Source organism: Gadus morhua, chromosome 16, assembly GCF_902167405.1.
Source record: "Gadus morhua chromosome 16, gadMor3.0, whole genome shotgun sequence".
NCBI classification, from domain to species: Eukaryota; Metazoa; Chordata; class Actinopteri; order Gadiformes; family Gadidae; genus Gadus; species Gadus morhua.
This window is the reverse complement of record NC_044063.1, coordinates 23,936,678-23,951,756: the sequence shown is the minus strand read 5'-3', so window position 1 is coordinate 23,951,756 and position 15,079 is coordinate 23,936,678. Positions and strand designations below refer to the sequence as shown.

Here is a 15,079-nt window from a genome sequence, read left to right as displayed (position 1 = left end):
AACCTATTCTAGTTGTACCCCCAAATTAAATGATTAACCCCAAAAAAGCATGATATGGGACCTTTAAATGAATGTATCACCGTAAAGGGAACAAGTTGCCTTGGTTTATTATCGTGGGCTTTGCTAGAGTGAACATCAGGAAGCATTGGCCTAGCCCCGGCAGACTGGTAATTAGTGGAAAGCCTGCATAGCCCCACTTCAGGCAGATGATGGCCACGTGGATTGCCCAGTATGCCTCGGTGTGGAACTCCTGAGGGAGGGGCTTTCAGACAGGGCATGCATGAACTGCAGTTTCATGCCGAGGGCTATGAAGTTAGCCAGGCTTGCTGAGATGGAGGCTCTTCTTCATGATTCCAAGTTACCCGCAGCTGGCGTGGCAGCTCCTACACCGCAGGATGGAGACTGGGGGTGCCCCCCATGGATAAGAGCTAGGAGGGTTGACTCCTTAACATCAGAGTTTGCCCAGATTAAAGCCCTACTGCATATTCTGTATCTAGAGGGAACCTCCGCAGCCTAGCCTCACCCCCACAAACCTCAATTGGGAAGAGAATGTCATGTCCACCAGAGCCTCCTGCAGTAATTTAAGGAGCTGGGGGCCTCCCAGACCTCGTATTCTGATTCAGAGCAGACGCAGGGCTCCAGAGCCGGTTCTTGTTTCATCTGTGAAGCGACCTTGAGTGTCCTGAAAGACATTTTTAAATAAAATGTATTATTATTGTGACCCTGGATGACGTATGCTGCTATCGCCCAGTTATCCTGAAGTTTGTCCCTTCTCACTTCTCGCAGAATTTCGGGATTACAGGTGAAAAGTAAATGACACTACCTCCGTCCGTCGACGGATCTCATTGACTTTGCATGGGGGGGCGCTCGCGAAATGCATTGTGGGTCCGTCCGTCCATTTGGCTCCATGGCCTGTGTCAAAAAGTTGAGAAATGTTCAACTTTTCAGGCACCGCCGGATCCACGGCCAATCAGATCGTGGTTATGCAAATACACTCCACGCGTTTCCTGGATCCATTTTGCAATAACAAGCAGGAAGAAGCAGGAAAAATCTGGCTGTTATATATATTTTTTAAAGAAATGTGGAATAATAGGATTGTTTTTAGTCACCTGTTGCTTGTGTCCTCTTTTGTATTAATATCCACACTTCGGCTTTGTAGAGGGAGGCAATTTGATTGGCTGCAGTATGCGTCTACAAAGACTAGTCCCCTATACGTCAGACACGCCCTCGGCCATCCACCGACGGACGCATGTAGTGTGAACAAGGCGTCAGGGTGCAGGCAGGGATGCGCATAGTGCTAGTGCACTCGGTGCTGGATGAGGCCTCAGTGGCAGCTGCCACGCCAAGTGCCTTCTTTATAGGAGCCCAACAGCATTCTAAAGGAGCCTTTCAGGTTCCGTCCCCACAGCCCTACATTGAGGAGCTTTAGAGGTGCTGGTCAGACCCAACCCACAACACACACAATCGACTCCTTTCCCACGTGACACAGCTAGGGCTCATGGTCAACTACAGCAAGAGCTCCCTCCCACCCAACCAGGCTTTGGGGTTCCTTGGAATGGTATTGGACTCCCAGCAGATGATTGCCTCCCTGTTGTGGCGCCGGGTAGACCACGTGCTCCGTCTTCTCCTTAAATTTCAGAATAGAATAAAGTTGCCGTACAGCCTCTTCCTCAGGGTGACCAGCATGCTAACAACGGCCTCAGCAGTGGTACCACTGGGCCTCCTCCAGCTGCGTCCTCTCCAGGTATGGATGAACGGACTACAGTTGGACCCCAGGCGACACAAGCACAGAAGGGTCAGGGTTTCCAGGCAGTACCTCCAAGTACCTCCATGCAGGGCGCATCTGACCACGGGGGTTCCCTTAGGTCTGATCCCCTCCCGTCAAGAGGTCGTAGTAGCCGACGCCTACGCCTCTGGTTGGAGAGTGGTTTGGCGGCACAGGAAGGTGAGGGGGCTGTGGAGCGCACAGCAGAGGCAGGAGCATATAAATGGGATAGAACTTTGCACCATATTCCTAGCTCAGGCTTTTTTTGGTCATCCTGAGGGGCCAGCATGTCCTCGTCCGATCAGACAACATCTTGGCTGTCTTCCATGTAAACCACCATGGGGGTACAGGAGCCGCCCGGTCTCTGCGGGTGGCACGTCAGCTCCTCTTATGGACCTTTCTTCACCTGGAAAGCTTCAGGGCAATCTACCTCGTGGCGGACCTTCTCTCCCGCCAGGGCACCCCAAGTTTGTAGGCACGATCTGGCACAGGAATGGCAGAGCAGAGGTAGACCTTTATGCGTCAGAAGCCTCGACTCAGTGCCCACTTTAGATTTCCCTGAGGGAGACAACCAGCCCCTTCGGGCAGGATGCTCTGGTCCATCCGCTACACAGAGTCCAACAGGGCAGCCACAGGCTGCTGCTGGTGGCCCCTTATTGGCCAGGGAGACTTTGGTTACCCAGGCTGCACAGGCTCCTCGACAGGTAGCCATTGGAGGGAGCTGCTCTCTCAGCTGGAGGGTCGAATTTGGAATCTGAAACCAGAACACTTCTGGACCGTCTGGACCCACTTTTAAAAGACTGTGACCAAGCAGTGGTCTAGACAATTTTAAACTTGCGGGCGCCATCCATCAGGTCCCTCTAAGCGAATAGATGGAAACTGTTTTCCAATTGGTGCAGGATGCAAGGTAAGGGGCTCGAGCACCGCTCGGTTCTCATTATATTATGGTTCGTACAGGACCGGTTAGACGGAAAGCTGGGAGTCTCTATCCTGAGTGTCTACGTGGCTACTATTATATCACAGCACGTTAGGTTGGGGAACCAGAAGGTGGGGTCACACAGCCTTTTCACCAGTTTCCTAAAAGCGGCTCAGGGCAGACACCCACACAATTAAGAGAGTTCCCTCATAGGACTTGCCGTTGGTGCTGGAAGCTCTATGTCAAGCAACTTTTGAGCCTTTGAGGCATTGTGAATCAAAATGCTTCCTGCTAGCGATTGCGTCAGCAAAACGGGTGGCAGAGCTCCATGCCCTGTCTGTGAGTCAGGCTTGTATGAGCTGAAACACTGATCGCTCAGGGGTGGCCCTGTGGCCATTTTTACCCAAGAGGATGTGTCATCCAGGGTCACTATGTGACTACGTTGTATACACACTCAACCTGTACGTGCAGGTTGAGAAGGATAAATCCATTACATTAGAACTTTGGTTACATTCGTAAATCTTATTTGACCGCAAAACTGAAATATACATATATTATCCACATAAACAGGTTATATTGATTCAACATACCGTCAAATTGCTGTTGTGAATATAGGTCGTGTCCTGACGTGACATCGCCCGGACAGCTTTCCGGCGACCAGTTTTCAAAATGTTTGTTTTCAAAATGTCTTATTCAACAAACTGCCAAATTTGAAGTGGTATGGGTGGTATCCTGACTTCACGTCGCCCACATCACGTCCAGTTTTTAAATGTTACAAACTCCAAATCTCACAGGGTTGTAAAAATCATGAAAGCCTAGAAGTCTAATTTTACATCAATGTAAATCAATATATGTCTACACAAGAGGCTTAGTTCCGAATCTTTGGGCCTTCAGGTTTTTGTGTCTACAAAGAAATGCAATAAAATATCATTGATAATAATAATAAATGTTTTATTGTGAGACACTCAATGGTGGCAAAGTTTTTTTGTTTTCATTGGGGACAAACTTGCAGCAATTACCAAGTATCTTCCAATAGATAATGGGGATAAATGATTATTTTTGCTTTGACATCATGGGCAGTAACATCAAAGGATTTAGGTCTGATATTAACAAAATAAGGGTCAAGGGACTGATCATTTGAAGCCATGCCTGGGGAAGCCAAGTTTAAGCATGCACAAGCATGTATGTGTGTGCAAGAATACGTGTGTGTTTGTGTTTATCTGCTTTTCAACTGATTCTGGCCGTCTTTGGTCATGAATGAAACATAGTATAACTATGTACATTGTAAATGGATTATATGTCGAAAAAACATTTAATACAATTAAAAAACGTATTGTAAGGGACATTGTGGTCATTTTATTTTAAAACAACGTTGACCGGCGTACACATGAAAACATTTCCCCAAAGGAAGTTTGTTGTGGTAACGTCTGTATGTATGTATCTGATTGGTTCCCTAGTGTTCTGAGAGATGTATATAAATCATGCTCTGTGAGGCTTAGACACGCTGCCGCGCCCAGATTCCATGCTGAGCTGGAATAAGTGTGTGTGTGTGTCTGTGTATGTTAATAATGACTGATATAATCAATCAGGTGGAGCAGCAGCTATGCTACCCGGGCTCCAATACCTCGTGCCCTAGGGCCGAGTTCCATCTGGGGGCCCAGGTCGCTCTGTACACGCTGTTTGTGTTGGGCATGCTGGTCACGGTGGTTGGAAACGCTGTGGTCATCGTGTCCATAGCTCACTTCAAGCAGCTGCACAGCCCCACCAACGTGCTGGTGCTCTCCTTGGCTCTGGCCGACCTACTGCTGGGGGTGACCGTGATGCCGTTAAGCACAGTGCGCGCCGTCCAGGGATGCTGGTTCTACGGGGACACCTTCTGCCTTCTCCACTCCGCCTTCGACATGTTCCTCACCTCCGTCTCCATCTTCCACCTCATCTGCATCGCGGTCGACCGCCACGAGGCCGTGTGCAAGCCCCTGCACTACTCCCGCAACATCACCATGACCGTGGCCTGGCTCATGGTGTCTGCCAGCTGGGCCCTGGCCGCCCTCTACTCCTACTGCCTGATGTACTCCAAGGCAAACATCCGAGGTCTGGAAGATTACCTGGCATCCATATACTGCCTGGGCAGCTGTAACCTGCTGTTTAACAAGCTGTGGGGGACACTGGACACCATCATTGCATTCTTCTTCCCATGCACCATCATGGTGGGCTTGTACGCAAAGATCTTCCTCGTGGCCAGAGAGCACGCGAGGAAGATTGACGACATGGGGGGTCACGGCGGGACGTTGAATGGTAAAGGTGCAAGCGGGCAGACCAAGCGTTCAGAGCACAAAGCGGCCAAGACTCTGGGGATTGTGGTCGGAGCGTTTATCTTTTGCTGGATGCCGTTCTTCCTGAACTCGATCGCTGACGCCTACACAGGTTTCAGCACACCTGAGGCCGTTTTCGAGGTGTTTGTTTGGCTGGGTTACTTCAACTCAACCCTAAACCCTGTAATTTATGCCCTCAATTATCCCTGGTTCAGGAAAACCTCTCGTCTTATTTTCACCCTGAAAATATTCACCAGTGGCTCCTCGTCCATGAATGTGACTGTGAATTGAATGTTAGGGTTTTGTTAATCTGTCTGCTGAAGTATTCATTGTGTATTTATTATTATTTCCTTTTTATTACCCATGTATATTGCTTGGTTCAGGTTCTTCCGGTGCAATGCTTGTCAACCAGTATATCTATTAACAATTGTAATGTATTTATGACAATTTCTGCTCCTACTAGTTAATCGAACCAAGGCCATATCCTTGCATGCTGTATATTCTCTATTTTGTAGAGAATACTACAAAATATAATTTTCTTTTTGTAATACTAGGTAATGTATTCATTAATGTATATCTGTTAAAAAAAAACATTGTTGCTGCAATATTGCTTGTAGATCCAGAGAATTTCATTACCTGCTGTTTATGTTCAATGTGCTAGGATGCCTTTCAGCCATCCCAGAGAGAAAAGTCACATTTGGCGTCTCTTCCCTTTGGTGGGACTGAAATATTTTTGTCCGTTCTTAGGAAGGGACTGCTTCTATTCATTCAGATATTATATTCAACACATGGATTATTCCCTATAACCCTATCTTATCTAATAGTAAATTAGATAAGATTAGTTAAATATGTGTCCATATTTTCTCAAGGGAACTGCTATTTAAATAACACTTTTGTCATGAGGCAAAGATTGAGAGCAAGTGTTGGGAGAATGGAAATAAATACATTTTGCAGATGTTAAACATTTTCGGAATAAACAAATGAAAAAACTGAGAAATAAAATACATTTTTTCATGAAAATAATCTTTAATTTCCCATTAGATTAAAGAAAAGCGAGAGTGTAGACATTATAATGCTTGATATAAAAATGGTTTCAGTTCGGAATACACATTCAATAACAGTTTTTAATAATCAACTACATACATTGACCACAAATTATTACAAAAACATGCAAAATAGATAGCAAAAAAGATGATACAATGACATCACAGCCAGAAAAAAACTTTAAAATAGAAAATCTGTCCAAAAAATCTAAACCATACATATTTAAATAATTTGCACAATCCCTCTGAGTCACACAAAATGTGTCTTAGTCTGAATGTGTTTGAGTCTTTATTCTATATGTTTGTTATTCTATTTTGAGAATTTTCTTATAATTCTATATTGATTTAATAGTATAATTTAACATTCAAACATACGTGTACGATTATAAGTTTAAAACATTCAAAAATGAACTATAATATCAAGAGAATTTGAAGAAATAACCTTTTTCAGGTTACGTCAAAGACTTGTGTCGCAGAGATATTTGCTTAAGTTAGCAGCTAGCCCCGCTAGCACCAGCCGGTATCGTCTTGTAATACAACTTTAATCCTCAAGATGTCACTGCCACTGCAGTGTCCAGTCCGACCGCAGTCAAACGTGAGAGTATGAGAGTAGCTGCCCAGAGGGCTTATTATAACCTCTTGTCCATAATGTCAAAGAAAATAAATTATAGAAACAGAACATTGGAAATTAAGACTTAACATTGGCGTTGCTTTCGCTTGAGTAAGCTGTTTGTGAGTAAAGGAACATAGTTTGATGCTGAACTCAATGCAACATTTCTAATAAACTGTGAAGGAAAAAACAGTTAATGCTGCTTTTAGCTATGTAGCGTGTGTATGCTACACGTAAGTGTATGCTACACGTGAACCTCCTAAGATGGCGCAATTAGATTGGTTCGCTATCTCGGGATATTGAGCAATATCCCATGATTGAGATCTCAAACTCGGGATATTGTTTTCATCGCAAAATGTCTGTCTAGTCACGCTAATAAAAACAAATAAATCCTGGCAAAAATGTTATCTTGTTTATTTTTGGATTGTTAACGTGTAGTATGTATACTAAACCAATTATTCACCTTCGGTCTCGGGGGCTATTCCCCACTATTCACTTCGCCTTCGGCAAATAACTGTTAAATAGCTTATGATGGTAGCTACTTGCATAATTGTACTGACCCATTACAAATTAAAACAGTCAAGTATCAAGAGAGGAGATTGTTAAGTTAAATCTATTATATTTACTCTATTATATTTACTACGGTAGCAGGTAATCGACTTGTGTGGACTTCCTGGAAACATGGACCTACCGGTACTGGCACAGACTTGGAAAACAGTCTTTTTTACTAAACTCCCAGTACGCTAACTAAGTTGTAGATGCTTTTGTTTTATGTGTAGGTACCCTAATCATGCTACTGCAGAGGTTTGGTCGGTTTATTTGATGGGTATACATGCCAAAACAAAGACCCTGGGTTAAATTTTCGCCAGAATTACACTTTAAGACGCACATTCCCCAGATCGACTGGGGAACTGGATGAGTCATATCTCGGAGCACACAGTGTCTGCGCTCCGCCCTGTCTCCTCGGGCGCCGGAGCCCGGGACCGCTTCCGCACCCCCTAACCTGTCCTCCGTCCCAGAGGAGAACCACGACCTCTGGGCGATCTTCAGTAAATCCCACACCCTGTCCTTGCACCCCCACCGCCCTCATGATTGTGCTATTGACCTCCTTCCCGGGTCCCCCCTCCCTAGTAGCCTGTTCAATCTCTCCCGCACTGAACGTGAATCCATGGAGGAGTATATCAGGGAATCCCTCGCCGCCGGAATCATTCGCCTGTCCTCTTCACCTGTAGGAGCGGGTTTCTTCTTTGTGAGCAAGAAGGACCGCGCTCTCCGTCCCTGTGTAGACTACCATGGCCTGAATGACATCACCGTCAAAAATAAGTATCCCTTGCCCCTCATCAGTTCCGCCTTCGTCCCCCTCCACGGAGCCTCAGTTTTCTCAAAATTGGGCCTGTGCACACGTACACCTTGGTCCGCATCTGGGAGGGAGACGAGTGGAAGACCGCATTTAACACCCCATTGGGCCACTAGGCCTAAAAAAAAATTTTGTTTGGTTCCGGTTTCCGACCGACCCTGTAAATTTATGTGCGACCCAAATTATTTTATGAGTTTTATAAAAAAAAAAAAAAAAAAAAAAAATATATATATATTATGTATTTTCGTTTTGGTACAGCACCTATATAATTACGTTTTGGTACAGCACCTCTTCATTCTGTACAAGGATGAGCGAATTTTCTCGTTTTTAAATGAAAACAACCTACCTATCCTTCGCTGCCGCTGGAAAAAATAAAATAAAAAAATAAAATAAATTCCCTACCTACCCATGACCTCAAAAGACAACCAACAGGAACCAAACTTTTTTTTTTTTTAGGCCCTACGAATATTTAGTTATGCCCTTCAGGCTCACCAACCGCTGTCTTCCAGTCCCTGGTTAATAATGTCCTCCGGGACATGTTGAACCGCTCCGTCTTCATCTACATTGACGATATCCTGATCTTCTCGAGGTCCGTGGAGGAGTACAGGGTTCACGTCCGACAGGTCCTGTAACGGTTGCTCGAGAACCGACTGTATGTCAAGGCGGAGAAGTGCAAGTTCCACGTAAGATCCATCTCCTTCCTGGGCTACATTATTAGCCAAGGCCAGGTAAGGATGGATCCATCCAAGGTCTCTACTATCCCCTTTCGTGGCGCGCTGGGATACCAGACACCCCTGTTTGTTGAATTAGAGGAAGAGATTGTGGTTCCGTCGCTGCTCTGCTCCGCTCATCCTCCTGTTCTCAATTGCAGGCCAACAACCATTGCCTACCGGCTACCTTTGTCCGTCTCCACCAACCCGCTGCCTCCCCCCGCTCCGCCCCCACCTCCACCCAGGATCATCGACAACCATCCGGCGTGGACGGCCCATCGCCTTATAGATGTGCGGCACCGCGGCCTGGGGCACCAGTACCTCGTCGACTGGGAGGGTTATGGTCCTGAGGAGCACTCCTGGGTTACCCGGAGCCGTATCCTGAATGCCTCGCTCATCCGGGACTTTCACAGACATCACCCGTCCGGTGTTGGGCATCCGCCGAGGGGAGTCCGTAGAGGGGGGGGATACTGTTACGCCGCCTCCTGCTACGCCGTCCAATACCCCCATCTAGTGGTCACTTGACTCCACTGGCCCTCTTTCTCCCGATACACATGACATCAATCTCCCATCTCCACTCCCTTCAGCCGGTATCTCCATTCAGCGGCGCCAGTTCGTTGTTTACAACTACCCAGTCAGTATCGGCTCTACCAGTCTATTGCAAAGATCTGCTTGTTTTCCCTGTTCCTCCTAGTAACCCTCTTCCCTCTCCTTTAATTCTCCGTCCATCACCCTGCTTACCTGTTGCCGAACCCTTGCCTGCCTGACTACCCGCCTGTCGGTGAACCCTTGCCTGCCTGACTGACCGCCTGTCGCTGAAGCCTTGCCTGCCTTACTACCCGCCTGTCACCGTGCCCTTGTCTGCCTGACTGCCGATGAATGAACACTTGCCTGTGCGACCATTGCTTGCCTAGCCCTGGCTAGTCATTTACCCCTGTCCCAATGAACCCCACTTCCTTTACTCCGTCTCCGCCTCCCTGTGTCGAGCGTGGGTCCCCTTGTTCTGTCCCCCTAACAACACATAAACTGGTTGGCCTAGGTACAGGTGCATTCATCAAGATTTCTCAATAAAAAGGAGAAAAATCAATAGTAGCCTTTTATGGAAGACCGTAGGATGGCGGGTATGAATCTAGTGTGTTGTGTCTCTGGAGATTCTGCACCACTCACACTTGCTTTATTGATCACATCTAAATGACTTCTCACTCATTTCACTCCTCTGATCTCACCCGGCGATAGTAATCCCTTTGTCTGAATCATTGGGCCTTCAGGTTTGTGTGGAAAATAATATTAATAACTAGAAAATGCATTTCCTGCAGAAAATGCGGTGAGTGCTGTAATACAAAGTGAGGTTGAAAATATTTTTTAATAAAACCACATAGATTAAGACATAAAGAAACGTTAAATGGCTTAAATCAAGTGAAGGGATTTGAACAAAAGTTCAAAAGTCGAAATTGAGTAAACAATGTAAACATGCATAAATGGCGTGGCACATAATGCAAACCCAAAGGCTTAGTCTGGTGCTACACATTTATTATTTGGGTTCCTGCAAACTGCAAGAAAATGAACTTATAAGTGACAATGGCTAGCAGTATTCCTCAGTTGTACTCATCTGCAGGGAATCTCATTGTCTGACGTAATCACGCGAGATTTTCACCCTGTTACTTTCCAGCAACTCTGCTGCTAATGTAGCGCATTTTCCACCTACTGGCGAATAATGGGTAGTACACCTTCACAACCACACCAACAAACATGAACACTGTACACTGCATTCGAACTCAAAACAATGACTCTCCCTCCGCAAACACACATGAACATGTGGGAAATGTATACGCACACCGAACCAAAGAAATACTCCCCCAATGAGTCTCAACACACCACACACACCATTTAAGAAAATGTAAATGATTGGAAAAAAATAAAGTGACCGCTGAATGAAAAGCGCAAAGCATTGCTAAAAATGCAGAAATGTAAAATGAATTGAACTGAAGAATCTGAAACGTCAAATGTATTGCCCTGCTGTGTGTGTGTGTGTGTGTGTGTGTGTGTGTGTGTGTGTGTGTGTGTGTGTGTGTGTGTGTGTGTGTGTGTGTCTTTAAAAGAATAGCGAATAGCTCAATAGAGTGGGAAAACCCGCCCAATCTGGCAACACTGCCTGAACGGCCTCCAAAAGTAGCCCAATCTGGCAACACTGCTGAGCGTCATCACGCTCCAGCGTCAACGTAAATCAATGAAACCAACTGAAAATGAAGCCGGTATGAAACTAAAGCTACGGCCACACTGAACGCATTACTGTGCGTTCACACCAAACGCGACGGGGCGACAGGATCCCATACAAAGTGAACGTATAGACGCGTATCGGGCAAATTTTTCGCGATAGGGAAAACCGGCGACAAGTTTTGATTTGTCGCGCCAAACTTTCGCCATGCACAGGCGAGCGCGTTCACGAGGATTTGTGGCGCGACAAATTCGCTCCAGGTGAGATATTTGAACTTTGACACGAATTTCGCGTGATGACAGCCAATCAGCATTCAACAGCGTGGCCACTGAGTCACATGTGTAACGTAACAGCCAATCAGCGGTCAACCGTCAAACTCAGTGCAGCGCAGTCCGGGGTGAACTGCAGCATGGAGGAGAAAGTGAATGTTTCCGTCTGCGACTCCCGGAGCTCTATATATAATATAATAGAATATAATATAATATTTGTAGATATAATATCACGGCCAACAGCTCTGTGCGCCTCCGGATGGCCGTAGCGCGGGGAGCTCTCATAGGGACTGGGCTTCTCGGGGTTTTTTTACCGGCGTTGCTATGTTTCCGGTCTTGTGTGTTCCAACGGTTTATTAGGTAAGCCCATCTAATAAATCTCTGTCTATTCAATACTTCATTCACTGCCTCTTCCGTGGTCATTACAAGATTATGAATATACTGCGTCGGGTCCTCCGACGTCTCTCCCTCTTCCACAAAAGGTAAAGACATGCAATGGTGGTTATCTTGTTGTGGCGCGACAAATTCGACAAAACTTGCACAGCGACAGATTATGATGTGTGGCGCGACAAAACTTCGGCGACAACGCGAACGGGCGACAAATTTCGCGTTTGGTGTGAACTCACAGTTAGAGGCATAGTAAATCGGCATTTTTGCCGATTAAACCGAACCATTGGTTTAGGCGCATAGATGCGTTACACGCGCTAGAGCAGCGCATTAAGGTACGGCCACACCAAACGCATTTGGGGCGTCGAAAATCTGCATTTTTGCAAAGGGAACCATTGGTATAGGCGCGTAGACGCGTTACACGCGTTACACGCGTTACACGCGTTACACGCGTTGAAGCGTTGCGTTACTGTGTGTTCACACCAAATGCGAAATTTTTCGCCCGTTCGCGTTGTCGCCGAAGTTTTGTCGCGCCACACATCATAATCTGTCGCTGTGCAAGTTTTGTCGAATTTTGCTGTCATCACGCGAAATTCGCGTCAAAGTTCAAATATTTGAACTCGCGTGACAAATTCTCGTGAACGCGCTCGCCTGTGCACTGCAAAAGTGTGGCGCGACAAATCAAAACTTGTCGCACGTTTTCTCTCGCGAAAAATTTGCCCAAAACGCGTCTATACGTTCACTTTGTATGGGATCCTGTCGCCCCGTCACGTTTGGTGTGAACACACAGTCAGGGGCGTCAGACGCGGCAGACGTTTTCTCCCGAGTTAAAAAAATAGAACTTTCAACGCTCCAACGCGTGATGCTTAGCCTCGATAGCCAATCAGCGTGGAGCTTGACCCGACGTCACTGGCAGAGAGTAGTGACGCTTGCACAGAAGCATATGGCGGACATCTTTCTTTATTCTGGGTGGAAATAGTAACGTAGTTACGCCATTAAATGCGTTTATGTAAACATTTTTAGCCAGAAATGTGCATTTTACTTTCATAATGTTTGCTCGGTGAATGTGAAGGATGTTTGGTTTGATAGTTATGACGAAGAGGGAACACTCCATTCACTTGCATGGACAGCGTCTCTGGTTGCTAAGCAACCTCAACGTCTTGGCGGAATATATCCCTGCTGATCAACACTACGAATGCTGGAAACACACCAGACACACCATGTGAAGTTATTTAACCTGATTATTGTTATTTATATCCGAGATTATTTAATCTAACCCGATCTAAGCTCTATCATGCACCCAAACACGGCGGCGTTTGGGTTTCCTACCTCGGACTCCTAAATCCGGCGCAGCCACAGGCGCGTTAGGCGAGTTGAACCATTTTTGTGACACACAATGATCAAGCGTCAAGTTAGGCGCGTCACCAACGTGCGGAGTTCAAATTTTTTTACAATTTCCGCTCCTACTCGTGACGCTTAGCCGCAATAGCCAATCAGCGTTGAGCTTGACCCGATGAAACTGGCAGAGAAGGAGCCTAGGACGCACAGAAGCAGAAAGAACATGGACGACCAAGTCATCGTTTCAGTGTGTGCTGAAACGATGAGGAGGTGGTGAAACTCACCCAGCAGTGAGCGCCTACGGAGGATTTCATGCACTAGAGGTTAGATTTTCTGCCCGAGCCCGAGCCGAGCCGCGGGCCGGGTCGGGCCGCGAAGCAAGACGCCTCCGCTGCGCGTCGGTGTCCTGTTTGCACTGTCGGGGCTTATTTTCCCGATAATGACCGGTGTTCTATACATTATCCCTTACATATATATTTGGCAGAGCAGGCCTAAGTAACAAATGTGTACAAAGTTACACATGTGTTAAAAAAAATGTTGGGTTGAAATTGGGCTCGGGCTCATAAGTAGGCCCTACAGGTGTCGGGCCTGGCGGGGCTCGGACAGAACGTGCACGGGCCCGGGCTGGGTCGGGCTTGATTTTCTGGGCCCGATCTAAGCTTTATCAAGCACCCAAACAGGACGGCGTTTGGGTTTCCTACTCCCCTCGAACTCCCACCACAGATTCAGTGCAGCGATGGTGGTGATCTCAGCCATGTTTGTGGAGAAAAAGATAAGTAGTGGGGGAAAATAAGTTTTGGGCGGGCTCATCTAGCTGCGTAGGCGCGTTAGGTGCGTTGAAGCATTTTTGTGACAGCCAATGATCAAGCATCAGGTTAGGCGCTTTAGGCGTTCAGTGTGGCCTTACTTTAAAACTGTGATTCTGATAAATTTTAAATGACATCGAAATTCTGTTTGGATATTATTGAAGATGAAAGTGAGTAGATTTGTTAAATGGTTTGAACAAAGGTAAACGGTTGAGATTTGACCGAGTTACGATGTCTTAAGTAGGCTAATTTAAGTGTCAGAATGAGCAGACGGCTTCAATGGGACTAACTAGAATATCACGGTTTGAAACTAAAACAGTGATTCTGAAGAAAGTTTAAATGATATCGAAAGTCCGTTTAGATATCAATGAAGATACAAGTGTGTGGTTTGGACGAAGATAAACAGTTGAACAAACATTTGAAGTACAAGTAATTCAAGCGGCTCTGCCGTCCTCCAATTGACTAAAAAGATAATATTTTAATATTAGTAGAATATCTTAAAAAGTATAACATATTCAGAAAATAGAAGGGCGCGATTCCAAGCTAATCTGAATATTTTAAAATTTGAATGGAGTCTCTAGTTGAAAAATTGAGGAAGGATATAGGTCACAAAGTTTGTAGAGAATAAGAAAGAAAGAATAAAACTTATGAAGAACAATAGTTGAGCGCTGCATGCAGCACTCACCTAATAACTGTAAATGTCTAATTTTGAGACACTCAATGGTGGCAAACTATTTAGTTTTCATTTGGGATCATGTGAACCTTGCAACATTTACCAAGCATCTTCCAATAGATAATGGGTATACATGATTATTATTGCTTTGACATCATGGGAAGTAACATCATAGGATTTAGGTCTGATATTAACAAACCTAGGGTGAGGGGACTGATCATCGGAAGCCATGGCTGGAGAGGCAAAGTTTGTGCACGCACACACACAAATGTGTGTGAGAGAATGCGTTTTTTGTTTTTCTGCTTTTCAACCTATTCTGCTCATCTTTGGTCCAAAATAAAACAAAGTACAACTATGGACATTGTAAATGTATTCTGTGTCGAAAACACGTTAAATACAATAAAAAAAACGTATTGTAGGGGACATTGTGGTAATTTTATTTTATTTTCAATTTTTTTATTATTTATTTTTTTAATTTATCGGTGACAGGAGTACGCATGAAAACATTTCCCCAAAGGAAGTTTGTTGTGGTAACGTCTGTATGTATTTACCTGATTGGTTCACTAGTGTTCTGGGAGATGTATATATATCATGCTCTGTGAGGCTTAGACACGCTGCCGCGCCCAGATTCCATGCAGAGCTGGAATAAGTGACTGTGTGTGTCTGTGTATGTTAATA

The 15,079-nt window shown here is 45.6% G+C and overlaps 1 protein-coding gene across 1 annotated transcript; it reads left to right on the top strand.

The window, feature by feature from the left end:
* The first annotated feature begins 4,249 nt into the window (after positions 1 to 4,249).
* Positions 4,250 to 5,284, top strand: LOC115561572 (trace amine-associated receptor 13c-like). The gene has a single exon (XM_030381719.1). The coding sequence runs from the start codon at positions 4,250 to 4,252 to the stop codon at positions 5,282 to 5,284; it is 1,035 nt and encodes a 344-aa protein (XP_030237579.1).
* The last annotated feature ends 9,795 nt before the right edge of the window (positions 5,285 to 15,079 follow it).

Coding starts and splice junctions, on each gene's coding strand:
- LOC115561572 (XM_030381719.1), top strand. CDS start 4,250: ATGACTGATATAATCAATCAGGTGGAGCAGCAGCTATGCTACCCGGGC.